Raw genomic sequence first — 13,866 nt, 5'->3', positions numbered from 1 at the left:
CTCTCCCACAGCCAATAATTGGCAGAAGCGAGCTTTGAATCCAGAATTATCTAATATCAAACTGCTGTTCTTTCCTCCTCCCCAGCAGTGCTGAGTTCCTTGGAGAAAATTATTTTGTGGACAAGAATCGTGCTCCTTCAACTTGGGGTGTGTGCCAAGGGCAAACAGCCATGAGAATCCACAGGATGGATGCGTTGCCACTTCCTGGAGCAATCCATTTTACTTGAGGAATCAGAAGAGAAGAATCTGGTAAATGATTTAAAGCATGATTTTATATTAACACAGACTCAGATTTATCATGATGTAGGATGCAAAAAGTTATATGGATGTTTCAGAACAAAACAGAAGATTTCAAGAGTTTTATGTTATGGGGCAACTGCATTGGGGTATTCTCAGGCCACAGAGCTAGCCATTAACCCTCCTCTACTGTGCAGGGACATTTGTCAGAAGTTCTCAGACGCCACGTGTCAGTGAAGTGCTAGAGCTGGCTTGCCCCGCCTCACATGAACCCGTTGTGCACACCTCTCCCCAGTTCCATGTTCAGTGACATCAGTTTGATATATTACAGTGGGCCCTGGTGGGAGTATGTACACCATGGAAATTGGCAGACACTGCAAATTACCCAGCACATCACTGTCCCAAGGTTGAATACAGAGAGAATTCAGGCATCCAGGATTCTTTGTCACCATTTTCTACACAAGGGAAGTCTTGCTCAGCACAGTCAGAATTGAAGGCCAGGCCACTCGGTTTGTCACTGAGCCACAACTCATCAACCTTAGTGTGGTCTGCTCCAAAGCTCCCCAAGTGCTGTGGCACTCTGATATAACAGAGGTACATATCTCGTAAATGTGGTGCCACATTGACACCTCCCAAACCCTGCCAGAGAAGACAGTGTGAGTATTTGCCGTGTAGACCCTTATCCTGCTCCAAGAGGGCAGACTGTGCTGCATGTGGATGGGGCTTAAACCCAGGCTTCATCACTTAAAGCCCTGAGACGTCGGGCAGGTCTTCTTCCCTCTTTCATCCTCAGAATGGAAACTGGAACCCATGTGGTCAGTTTGCTCTAAAGGTGAAATCATATAATGCATATAAATATCCAGTACAACTCTCAGTCTCATACTTACTACTTTTATTGATTTTTAAATTTTTATTGGGGTATAGTTGATTTACAATGTTGTGATAGTTTCAGGTGTACAGCAAAGTGAATCAGTTATACATATACATATATCCACTCTTTTTCAGATTCTTTTCCCATATAGGTCATTACAGAGTATTGAGTAGAGTTCCCTGTGCTGTACAGTAGGTCCTTATTATCTCATACTTATTATTAACTGGGAGGCATTGTTGTCACCAGGGGTTGAGCACATTTAACATGCACACACCTGAGGGCTTCCCCAGAGTACAGAAGGACAGTAGACTGTTCAGAACAAAAGACTCACAGCCCACAGCACTGGCCACATGCCAGACTAATAACAACAAAAATGATAAGTACAGCTACCATGATAATTGTCTTATTTGCTCCTCACAGCAGCAGCCCTTCACCTTCCTTTTGCAGACATAAAGGATCAAGGTAAAGACCCAGTAAGGTTCAGTGTCTTGCCCAAGGCCACACAGATAAACACAGGAATGTTGGTCAACTCACAGCGTGCAGTGGAGAACAGGAGGTGAAGGCAAAGGCAGATGTAGTAACAATAGAATTAGTTTCCCACGTAATGAAGTGGCACCTACTGCATGTTCAAGAGGCCCCTACCCCAGCTAAGGGGGCCAGGGAGGGCTCTTTGAAGAAGTGATGGTAAAGAAAGTATTTACTACTGGGCCTTTAGTCATTCAGGTAGCGAATAGTCAGCCAGCCCCTTCCACGTGCCAGCTCCTGGTCCAGGGCACATGGAGCTTATGCTCAAGTGGTTGGGACAGACTGTAAGCACCAGAAGCAAATCACATAGTGTGTTAGCGAGGAGAACTGTGGAGAAAAGAGAAGTCAGAACTGGGAAAGGGAGAGGTGGAGGGTGATGGATAGGAGGGTCAGAAGTAGGTTGCAGTAATAAATACAATGGTTAGGGTGAGCCTCACAGATAAGGTGAGGTTAGAACAAAGATCGAAGGGAATGAGGAACTGAGACAGGGGAAAGAGCATTGCAGGTGGGGTCCTGAGGCAGCACTGTGGCAGCTCGTTCAGGGATTGGCAAGGAGGCCAGTGTGAGGAAGGGGAGAATTGTAAGACCTGAATTCATAGCTCATGGGAGGGAAAATAAGGCCAGATACTACATGTAGACTCTTACCTAATCCTCACAACAACTCCAGAAGTAGTTCTGTGTTGCCCCCGTTTAACAGGGGAGGAAACTGGCACAGAGAGGCTAAGTAATTTGCCCAAGGTAACACAGCTAATAAAAATAGTCATCAAGCGCAGGTGGTCCAACTTCAGAGTGAGGTGTTTAACACACACCAGGCCACCCAGCCGTTCCCTGTAACCCAGGTGAAGACAGGGCAGGGCTCCAAGCTCCTTCTGGACCTGTGAGTCTGAGTTAGGCAGGGCTGGTGTCCCACGGCTCCTTTCTGCCCTGTTGGAGTGACCTCATAGGCTAACCTCAGTGATCTCCAACCAGCCCCTTTCATCTGGCCTTAGTGCATCCCTGAGATTCCTCTGAATCATGCATTTTTTTAGCACCAGGTCATTGACAGAAGAGAAGAAAAGCCCACTTATAGGGCACATGAATGGGAAGGAACAAAGGGAAGGGTCACTGTATTTGTTTCCCATTGCTTTGGTGACAAATTACCACCAACTTAGTGGCTTCCAACACACCTTCATTCTCCTACGGTTCTGAAGGTCAGATGTCTGGAATGGTTTAGGCAGGGCCATGTTCATTCTGGAGGCTCTGGGGAGAATGTGTGACCTTGCCCTTTACAGCTTCTAGATGCCACCTGCATTCCCTTCCTGCATCTTCAAAACTGGTGGCACAGTGTATCCAGACATTTTTCTCTCTGACTGTGCTTCCATCATCTTCTCTGTCTCTGACCTCCTGTCTCCCTCTCATAAGGGCCTTATGACCACATTGAGCCCACCTGGATAATCCAGGATCATCTCCCCACCTCAGCATCCTTCATTTCGTCATATCTGCAAAGTCCCCATTTTGGCCTTTTTTAGACCCTGGCCTTTTCCAAAGACAAGAGGGCTTGGAATGACTGCTGTTAGAACTGTTCTCTGTGCTGTGGTTTCAACATAAAATGGTTGCACTCCACCCCACTTTCAGCATGCCAGGAAGCATTCTGGACTGGTTACTAAGTCAGTCAATAATTTTTATTGAGCACCGCTTTGCACAGGGCATGGTCTCACATGGGAGGAGAGAGTGAACAAAACAGTTAAGGTGTCTGCTCTCATAGAGCCCAAGTCACATGGGGGAGATGGTACCTGCATAAACAAGCCCTTTTCAGGAAGCTGGGGGTACTGCACAGAAAATGGAGCAGTAGAATGGCGTAGACTGTATAGTATGAAGCAGTGCTGTCCTGTAGAAACATAATGCAAGGCAGAATTTTAAATTTTCCGGAAGCCATATTGAAAAAAGTAAACAAATTATTAAAGTTAATTTTAATAATACATTTTGTTTAACTCAATACAGTATATCTGAAATATTACCGTTTTAATTCATAATCAATATAAACAGTTACCAGTGAGATTTTTTTACATTCTTTTTTTCTTTTTTAACTGAGTCTTTAAAGTCAGGTGTGTCTTCTACATGTATAGTGCACCTCAATCCAGACACTTAATTGATCTGTATTTAAATTTCATAAAATTTACCATTGGAAAAGTAGATTCAACACCCAAGTTATTCCAAACATACTTAAAAGTTTATAGTAACTGAGTTAAGGATCAATTCTTAATTTTAGATTAATAATAAATTTTAATTCAGTGATTTTAGTATTTATCATTTATTATGGTTTTAATAATAAACAAATTGAAATAAAATTAAACAGTTTCTTATTTCCAGAACTCCGCGTCTCACGTGGCTGCTGGCATGTGTTGGGCAGCACAGGTATAGAGTGGCTCAGGGTGATAGAGGGCCTCCTGGGGAGGTGATACTTGACGTCTCACCTCTTCCTCTCCCACTAATGCACACCATTGAGATTACCCTTCTAGATTTCTGCATACCTATCTAATGAGTCCCTTCTCCAGCTGTTGCTTCCCCCTCGCCCCTCCCCCACCACACACACCCAGTTTATTTGCCACATAGCCACCGAGAAAAATTTTGTTAAATGTTAGGTCAGCCACATCATTCCTCTGCTCAGCCACCAACCCCCCATGATGACTTATTGCGCTTAGGATGAATTCCAAACTGCTCCTCACCCCTTCATGATCTGGCCCCTCCTGCCCTCACACACCTCCTAGTCCACCACTCCCCGTCTCGCTCACTCTGCGTCAGCTCACCCGCCTTCGCACTTCCCTTCACATGCAAGCATGTGCCTGCCGCAGGGCCCGTGCACCTGTTGTACGTCTACCCAGAATGCCCTTCTCCCAGTGCCCAGGTGGCTCACACTGCAGTCACACCTCGGCTCAATGTTGCCTCCTCTGAGAGGCCTTTCCCTGCCACCCCGTCACTCCATCCCCTGCTCGGGTCCTTTTTTTCCTGCATAGCAGTGATCTCAGCTAACACTGTGTTCTTTTTTTTTTTTTAACACTGTGTTCTATCTGGACTTGTCTTCCCTGCTGGAATGTAAGGTACTTGGGAGCCAGTACCTCTCTGCTCTAACTCTGCTCTCTCCCCAGCACTGGGGACAGTGCCTGGCACCTGATGAACACTCCACAATTCCTTGTCAAATGGAAGAACAGGTGTCTGCCTGTCTCATTTGCCTCCTGATCTGGAGCCTCCTGTGATCTTAAGAACAGATAGTGTTGGCCGTGGTCCCTCCCTAACCCTGAGAAGGGGCAGGAATGCTTCAGAAGATGTTGTGACCTCCTGCAATGTGCACGTCTGTGCACGTGTGTGTGACCAGGGTGTGGGGCCAGGGGATTCTTATCCTAGAGACGCTGGGACCACCCAGAAGGCCCAGTGACTCATGACTTCTCTTCTCTCCCAGCCCCACCTTCTCAGCACTCTGCCCCTCTTCAAATTGAAAACCTCAAGGGGGAGGAAAGGATGCCTGCTGCACGCGGGAAATCCAAGTCCAAGGTAAGTAGTTGTTCCTCGTCCTTTGGGAAAGTTCCATCGTGTAAGACACCATTTGCTTTCCTTCCATGGGAACATCCTATCCCACAGAGACCCAACCAAGACATAGTCCCTGGTTTCCTTCCATCACCACCACTGGGCGTGGGAGCGTGAGAAGGACCACTCAGCGTCCCCCCTCTCCTTTTTTCTCAGTGTGCACATGACCATTCATCTATTCATTCAGCATCTCCAGGGTCTCTGCCTGTGCTGGGAAGAATACTGTCCCCAGAGAGAAGACCAGAGCCACCATGATTTCTCGAGGTGGACATGAGTACCCAGGTGGGACCTGCTGTGGCAGAGGAGGATTGGATGCTGTGCTCCAGAGTTAATCTCTTGATGTTGCTTTGTTTTTACATGTACACCCCATTTTTACAAGGAGGACATCTCTCTAAGAGACTCCTCATGACCCTGTATTCAGGTTGAGTTAGTTGGAGCCAGGCCAGTGAGTCAGCCTCCTGAAATAAGCATGTTTCAAGACTTTAGATGATGAAGTGATTTTCTACAATAAGCCTCTTCAGTGTAGTTTCTCATAATAGACACTTCTGCCCTCTAAGTTATGTGTATTCATTCCCTATTGCCACAAACTTGGCCATTCAAAACAGCACACATTTATTATCACACAGTCTGTGGGCTGGAGTTCAGATACAGCTTGGCTTAGCTGGATCCTCTGCTTTGGGTCTCACAAGGGTGAAATCAAGGCGTCAGCAGCTGTGGTCTCATCTGAAGCTCAGGGTCCTCTTCTGAACTCATTGGTTATTGGCAAAATTAGATCCCCCTCCTGCATTTCATGTGGCTCCCTTCATCCCATCTTCAAACCAGCAGCAACAGGTCACATCCCATTCATCCTTCACATCTCCTAGACTTCCCTTTCTGCTCTCCTCTTCCACCAGCTGGAGAAAATGCTTTGCTCTTCGGGGCTCCTGTGATGACATCGGGTCCACCTGGATAATCCAGGCTACTCTCCCTATTTTAAGGTCAACTGATCAGTAACATTGATTACATCTGCAAATAAACTTTTGCCATGTCTAACGCAGACACATGTGGTTAGGGACATGAATCAGCAGCCAGACTGCCCAGATTGAACCCCAGCTCCTTCATTTACAAGCTATTAGATCTTCAGTAAGTCACCTCACATCTCTGGGCCTCAGTCACTGGCTAACATGAGCCAGTACATGCAGAGTACTTAGAAAAATGCCTTGTCTTTGTCAATGCCCTGTAAATCCAAGTTGATATGCTTTTTATGCAACAAAATACCATGTTGCATTGTGTTTTGTTTAATACACCTGCCCCTTTTGATCTCAGAACCGCAAATGTTTCCTTAATAGAATCCTGGCACCATGTATCTCCCGTATTTGGAAGTCCAACGTTTTCTCAGCCATGTGGAAGCACAAGCCCACAGTGAAAGAACGTGTGATTTTCCATTTCAGGCACCAGTCACATTTGGGGATTTGGCCATCTACTTCTCCCAGGAGGAGTGGGAATGGCTGAGCCCCATTCAGAAGGATCTGTATGAAGATGTCATGTTGGAAAACTACCAGAACTTGGTTTCTCTCGGTAAGGCTCTCCTGCCCCCATAATCCACAGCTGGCCCATCGTGGGACATGAATCAGTCAGTCTAGTCAAGAAAACAGAAGCCACTCCAGTTTTTTTTGTTGTTGTTTTAATGGCTTTATTTAGGTATAATTTACATATTATACAATTCACCCATTTGCAGTATGCAATTCAGTGATTTTTTAAATGTATTTACAGAGTTGTGCATCCATTACCCTAGTCAATTTTAGAACATTTTCATTATCCCCAAAGGAAAGCCTATACCCATCATCAATCACTTTTTATTTCCCCCTGCCCACTAATCCCGCCAGATTAGGCAAACACTAATCCACTTTCTGTCTCTATGAATTTGCCTGTTCTTGGCATTCCATAAACATGAAATCAAATATGTTGTCCTTTGTGTCTGGCGTCGTTCACTTAAGGTAATATTTTTGATGTTCATCTACATGGTAGTGTGTGTCAATACCTCATTCCTTCTTATGGCGAAATAATATTCCACATTTTGTTTATCCATTCACCAGTTGGTGGGCATTTGGCTTGTTTCCACTGTGTGGCTGTTACGAATATGCTGCTGTGAATGTTCACATACAAATTTTCGTGTGGATGCATATTTTCATTTCTCTTGGGTATATACCTAGGAGTGGTATATGCTGGTCATACGGTAACTATATATGTAATCTTTTGAGGACACCTGGCTTGTTTTTAAGAGAAAAAATTTAAAGTATTGACTTAACAGGTACTATTAAAAGGTGAATATTAGACACAGATGGTAACTGCAGGACACAGCCACCATCCTAGGGCTGGGAGGACAGAGGAAAGAGTTGAGAGTTTTTAGGACTCTGAGGAAGGGACTCAGACTTCTGAAGGAGAGGGGTGCACTGCTTGGTTTATCCTTCTGAGGGGGCAAGATGAGGCTAGTTCTGGAAGTGCAGGGAAAAAAAGAAAAGCATAAATTGAAACCACCAGTACCCCTATTGGTGGATGCTGACACAGAGCACCTGGCATAGAAGTGTGGATTACAGCAGAACGGTGGGCTTGGGAGCAGAAAGGCAATAGCTGAATAACCAGCCTCAGGAGTTTCTGGTCCAACTTTTCATGAAAATAGTTGGCTTTGTAGAGTTAGAAATGAATAACTCTGCTGGCTATGACTGAACTTTCATCCTTCTTATTCTCCACCTATCCTTTACATCCTCCATGCTCCTCTTGCACTAATAAGCCCCATTTTTGTTGACACAAAGCTTGGCTCTGACAAGCATGTGTCAGTGTCATGTCAAGCATGTCATGGTGCCCACATCATGCTCAGTTCCAGTGTTTTTCCTGTGTGCAGGACTTTCCTTTCGGAGGCCAAATGTGATCACCTTATTGGAAAAAGGGAAAGCACCCTGGATGGTGGAGCCAGTGAAAAGACGCCGGGGCTTGGGTGAGTGACAGAGAACCAAGGCTTAGAAGCTGGCATTCTGTGTAAAGGTGCCCTCCATCATGAGAGGGCAACATCTTTAAGATAATAGTTGAGAGCCACTTTCTCCACCTCAGAGGCCCCAGGCTTGTGCAGAAAACGCAAGCCTCTTCAGTATGAGCCCCAAGAGGGAGAATAACCAACATTTAACAAGCTCCTTATTAGGTACTCTTTTAAGTACAGGTTCCTCCCAACAACCCTATAAGGTAGGTACTATTATTATTCCTATTTTATAGATGAGGAAGCTGAGGGCCAGAGAGGTTCGGTGACTTGCCCAAGGTCACCCAGCTAGGAGGTGGCAGCAGAGTTGGAGTTTGAACCCCAGCTTCCGGTCCCAGAAGCTCAGCTTTTAACAGCCTCATCCCCACCTATCCAGTCCCCTGCCTCGGCTTTCATATTTCCCTTCAGAGAAAGTGTGTTCTGATTTCTCTAATGATAGCATTTCAAATGATCAAACTTGCATCATTTTCTTCAATCCTTAAAAAAAAAAACTAAAAATCTTTTCCATAACTGTTTATTTTGACTGCTTTTCAAGAACTCATTCCCTTTTCTCATAGATTCCTCTTTGGTTGGTCAAGTTATGGGTTTTTAAAATTTTTTTGTGTTTTTTTGTTTGTTTTTATAGATTTATGAGTTTATTATTTGTGGTAAAAAGCACATAACATTAAATTTACCATCTTAACCATTTTTAAATGTACTGTTAAGTATATTCACATTGTTGACCAAGAGTTATCTAGAACTTTAATTTGCAATACTGAAACTCTGTATCCACTAAATACTAGTTCTTCCCACCCCTCCATTGAGCCCTTGGTATGATTTTGACTACTATGGATACTTCATATTAATGGAATCATGCAGTATTTGACTTTTTGTGACTGGCTTTTTTCTGCTTAGCATAATGTCATCAAGGTTTCATCCATGTTGTAGCATGTGACAGGATTTTCTTCTTTTTTAAGGCTATATAATACTCCATTGTATGTATATACCACATTTTCTTTATCCATTCATCTGTCAATAGACATTTGGGTTGCTTCCCCTCTTAGCTATTGTGAATCATGCTGCAATGAACATGGGAGTACAGATATCTCTTCGAGATCCTGATTTCAATTCCTTTGGGTATGTACCCAGAGGTAGGATTGCTGGATCATATGGTAGTTATGTTTTTAATTTTCTGAGTAACCTCCATGCCATTTTCCACAGTGGCTGCACGATTTTTCATTTCCACCAACAGTACACAAGGATTCCAACTTCTGCTCATGCTCACTAGCACTTGTTATTATTTTTTAATATTTATTTATTTGGCTGCGCCGGGTCTTAGTTGTGGCACCCGGGATCTTCGTTGCCGCTTGTGGGATCTTCGTTGCAGCACGCTGGTCTTACTGTGGCATGTGGGTTGTTTTTAGTTGCGGCATGTGGGTTCTTTAGTTGCGGCATGCAGGCTCTTTTAGTGCGGCATGCAGGCTCTTGGTTAAGGCATGTGGGATCTAGTTCCCTGACCAGGGATTGAATTGGGCCCCCCTGCATTGGGAGCATGGTGTCTTAACCACTGGACTACCAGGGAAGTCCTCTGGGGTTTTTTTGATAGTGGCCATCCTTATGGTGTGAGGTGATATTGTGGGTTCAATTTGCATTTCCCTGATGATTAGTGATGTTGAGGATCTTTTTATGTGTTTATTGGCCATTTGTCTGTCTTGGAGAAATGTCTGTTCAAGTCCTTTGCCCATTTTTTAACAGGGTTATTTGTCCTTTGTTTTTAAATTGTAGGAGCTCTTTATATATTTTGCATGTTAATCCCTTATCAGATATATGATTTACAATACCCATAGGTTGCCTCTTCCCTGTCGTTTTCTTTGACATGCAAAAGTTAAGTTTGAAGTAGTCTCATTTGTCTGTTTTTTCATTTTGTAGCATGTGCTTTTGATGCCATATCTAAGAAATCAGTGCCAAATCCAATGTCCTGAAGCTTTTCCCCTATGTTTTCTTCTAGGAGTTTAATAGTTTTAGGTCTTACACTTAGGTCTTTAATTTATTTTGAGTTAATTTTTGTATATGGTGTATGGTAGGGGTCCAAGTTCATTTTTTGCATGTAGATACCTAGTTTTCCCAACACCGTTCGTGGAAGAAACTGTTCTTTCCCCATTGTATAGTCTTGGCACCCTTGTTGAAAATCATTTGACCAGATTTGCAAGAGTTTATTTCTGGGCTCTCTATTCTCTTCCTTTGGTCTACATTATCTATCTTTATGCTACTACCACACCATCTTAATTATCAGGAAGTCTGAGCCCTCCTACTTCATTCCTCTCTTGCAAGATTGTTTTGGCTGTTCAGGGTCCCTTGAGATTCCATATGAATTTTAGGACTTTTTTCTATTTCTGCAAAAAGATGTTTTTGAGATTTTGATAGGGATTGCATTGAATCTGTAGATAACTTTGAGTGGTATGAACAGTTTTACAATATTAAGTCTTCCAATCCACAAGCACAGGATGTCTTTCCATTTATTTGTATCTTTTGATTTCTTTTAGCAATGTTTGTAGCTTTCAGTGTACAAGTCTTTCATCTCTTTAGTTAAACTTGTTCCTAGATATTTTATCCTTTTTGATGCTATAATAAATAGGATTGTTTTCTCAGTTTCCTTTACAGAGTGGTCATGGTTAGTGTATAGAAACACAACTGATTTTCGGGTGTTGATTTTATATCCTGCCACTTTACTGAATTCATTGATTGGTTCAAACAGTGAGGTAGTTCCTTCTATTCCTATTTTTTTGAGTGTTTTTATCATGTTAAGTTTTGTCAAAAGCTTTTTCTGCATCAGTTGAGATGATCGTATGGTTTTTATCCTTTAATTTGTTAATGTGATAGACTACATTTATTTTCCCATATTAAACTATCCTTGCATTCCAGGTATAAATCCCACTGGCTCATGTGTATGATCCTTTTAATATGTTGTTGAATCTGGTTTGCTAGTATTTTGTTTAGGATTTTTGCATCAGTATTTATCCAGGGATATTGGTCTGTAGTTTTACTTTGTTGTGATGTCTCTGGTTTTGGCATTAAGGTAATGATGGCCATATACAATGAGTAAGTATTCCCTCTGCTTCTGTCTTCTGAAAGAGATTATGGAGAATTGGAAAGATTTCTTCCTTAAATGTTTGGTAGGATTCACTAGTGAACACATAATGGGCCTGGTACTTTGTTTTTAAAGTTTATTAATTACTGATTCAGTTTTTTAAATAGATATATGCCTATTCACATCATCTTTTTCTTGTGTGAGTTTTGGCAAATTATGTCTTTTAAGGAATTGATCAATTTCATCTAGATTATCAGATTTGTGGGCATAGAATTGTTCAGTTTTCTTTTATTATATTTTTAATTTCCATGAAATATGTAGTGATGTCCCCTCTTTGATTTCTGATATTAATTTGTGTCTTCTCGCTCTCTCTTAGTCTATCTAGAGACTTACCAATTTTACTGATTTTCAAAGAACCATCTTTTTATTTCATTGTATTTCTCTATTGATTTCCTGTTCTCATTTTCAATGATTTGCTCTAATTCTTTTTTTTTCTGCTTATTTTGGATTTAATTTGCTCTTTTTCTAGTTTCCTAAGGGGGAAACTTAAATTTTTGACTTTAGGTTTTTGGTCTTTTCTATTATATGCATCCAGTGCTATAAATTTCCCTCTAAGCACTACTTTCAGTGCATCCCATACATTTTGATAAGTTGTGTTTCCATTTTCATTTAGTTCAAAGTATTTTAAAATTTCTCTTGAGATTTCTTCTTTGACCCATGTGTTATTTAGAAGTGTGCTGTATAATCTCCACGTATTTGGGGATTTTCGAGTCATCTTTTTGTTAGTGATATCCAGTTTAATTCCATTGTGGTTTGAAAGCAGACACTATGATTTCTATTAAATTTGTTAAGGTGCGTTTTATGGCCCAGAATATGGTCTGTCTTGGTGCATGGTCCATGTGAGCTTGAGAATAATGTTAATTCTGCTGTTGGATGAAATACTCTATAGGTGTCAATTATATCCAGTTGAATGATGGTGTGGTTGAGTTCCATTATGTCCTTACTGATTTTCTGCCTGCTGGATATGTCCATTTATGAGAGGAGGGTGTTGAAGTCTCCAACTATGATAGTGGATTCATCTATTTCTCCTTGTGGTTCTATCAGTTTTTGTCTCATGTAGTTTGATGCTCTGTTGTTAGGTACATACGTGTTAAGAATTGTTATGTCTTCCTGAAGAATTGACCCCTTTATCATTATGTAATATCCCTCTTTATCCATGATAACTTTCCATGTTTTTAAGCCTGCTCTATCTAGAATTAATATAGCTACTTCTGTTGTCTTTTGATAAGTGTCAGCATGGTCTACTTTTCTCCATTCATTTACTCTTAATCCATATGTGTCTTCATATCTAAAGTGGGTTTCTTATAGACAGCATACAGGTGGGTCATGTTTTTTATGCACCCTGAAAAATCTCTTTTAATTGATGCATTTAGACCATTGACATTTAAAGTGATTATTGATGTAGTTGAATTTATATCTACCATTTTGTTACTGTTTTCTATTTGTTACCTTTATTTTTTGTTCCTATTTTCGTCTTCCACTCTTTTCTGCCTTTTAAATGAACATTTTATATGATTCCATTTTCTATCCGTAGCATACTTTCTTTTTTTATACTTTTTTTTTTTTTTACTTTTTAAACTCTTTTTAGTGGTTGCCCTAGAGCTTACAGTACACATTTACAGTTAATCCATGTCCACTTTTAAATAACACTGTACCACTTTGTGGATAGCATGAGTACCTTATAATAAAGTAATGCTAACTCCTTCCTCCCATCCCCTCTATCATTGCTGTCATTTACTTCACTTATATATATAAGTATACATTAGCATACACACACACATAAGATAAATATATAAGCATATGTAATCAAATACATTGTTGCTATTATTATTTTGAATAAACTGTTATCTGTTAGACTAATCAAAAATAATAAAAGGGTTTTTTTTTTTTGCCTTCATTTATTCCTTCTTCAGTGCTCTTCCTTTCTCTGTGTAGATCCGAGTTTCTGACTTACATTATTTTCCTTCTCTCCAAAGGACCTCTTTAACATTTCTTGCAAGGCACGTGTACTGGAAACAAGTTCTCACAATACTTGTTTATATGAGAAAGTCTTTCTCTTTCACTTTTGCAGGAAATTTTCACAAGGTACAGAATACTAGATTGGTGGGTTTTTTTCTCAGTAATTTAAATATTTCATGCCACTCTCTTCTTGCTTGCATGGTTTCTAAGAAGTTGAATGTAAATCTAATCTTTGTTCCTCTATAGGTGGGATCTTTTTTCCCTCTGGCTTCTTTCAGGATTTTTTCTTTGATGCTCTGCAGTTTAAAAATGATATGCAAAAAAAAAAAAAATTATATGCCTAGGTATGGGTTTCCTAACATTTATCCTGTTTTGTGTTCTTTGAGCAGCTTAGATATGTAATTTAGTGTCTGACATTAATTTGGGGAAGTTTTCAGTCATTATCCTTTTTTCTCTTTCTTCTCCTCTGGTATTTCTACTACAGATATGTTATTTCTTTTGTAATTGTTCCAGTCTTTGGATATTTTGTTCTGTTGTTTCAGTCTTTGTTCTCTTTGCTTTTCAGGTTTTGAGGAT

The 13,866-nt window shown here is 41.2% G+C and overlaps 1 protein-coding gene across 9 annotated transcripts in view; it reads left to right on the top strand.

Moving 5' to 3' along the window:
* Window positions 1-13,866, top strand: part of ZNF667 (zinc finger protein 667) — a 41,608-nt gene that overhangs the window by 6,479 nt on the left and 21,263 nt on the right. For 5 of the 9 annotated variants that reach the window (XM_089901970.1, XM_022584961.3, XM_022584957.3 and 2 more), the window contains exons 2-5: window positions 86-249; window positions 5,070-5,161; window positions 6,625-6,751; window positions 8,076-8,168. In XM_089901970.1, coding sequence (XP_089758096.1) covers window positions 5,129-5,161; window positions 6,625-6,751; window positions 8,076-8,168 — 253 coding nt within the window. In that variant the 5' untranslated portion in view covers window positions 86-249; window positions 5,070-5,128. The other 4 variants (XM_022584958.3, XM_089901968.1, XM_089901969.1 and 1 more) reach the window with 3 other exon arrangements.

Source organism: Delphinapterus leucas, chromosome 20, assembly GCF_059928025.1.
Source record: "Delphinapterus leucas isolate spDelLeu-1000000601 "Yukka" chromosome 20, BTC_Dleu_Yukka2, whole genome shotgun sequence".
NCBI lineage: Eukaryota > Metazoa > Chordata > Mammalia > Artiodactyla > Monodontidae > Delphinapterus > Delphinapterus leucas.
Note: the sequence above shows the minus strand (reverse complement) of the source record. Positions and strands in the feature narration are given on the sequence as shown.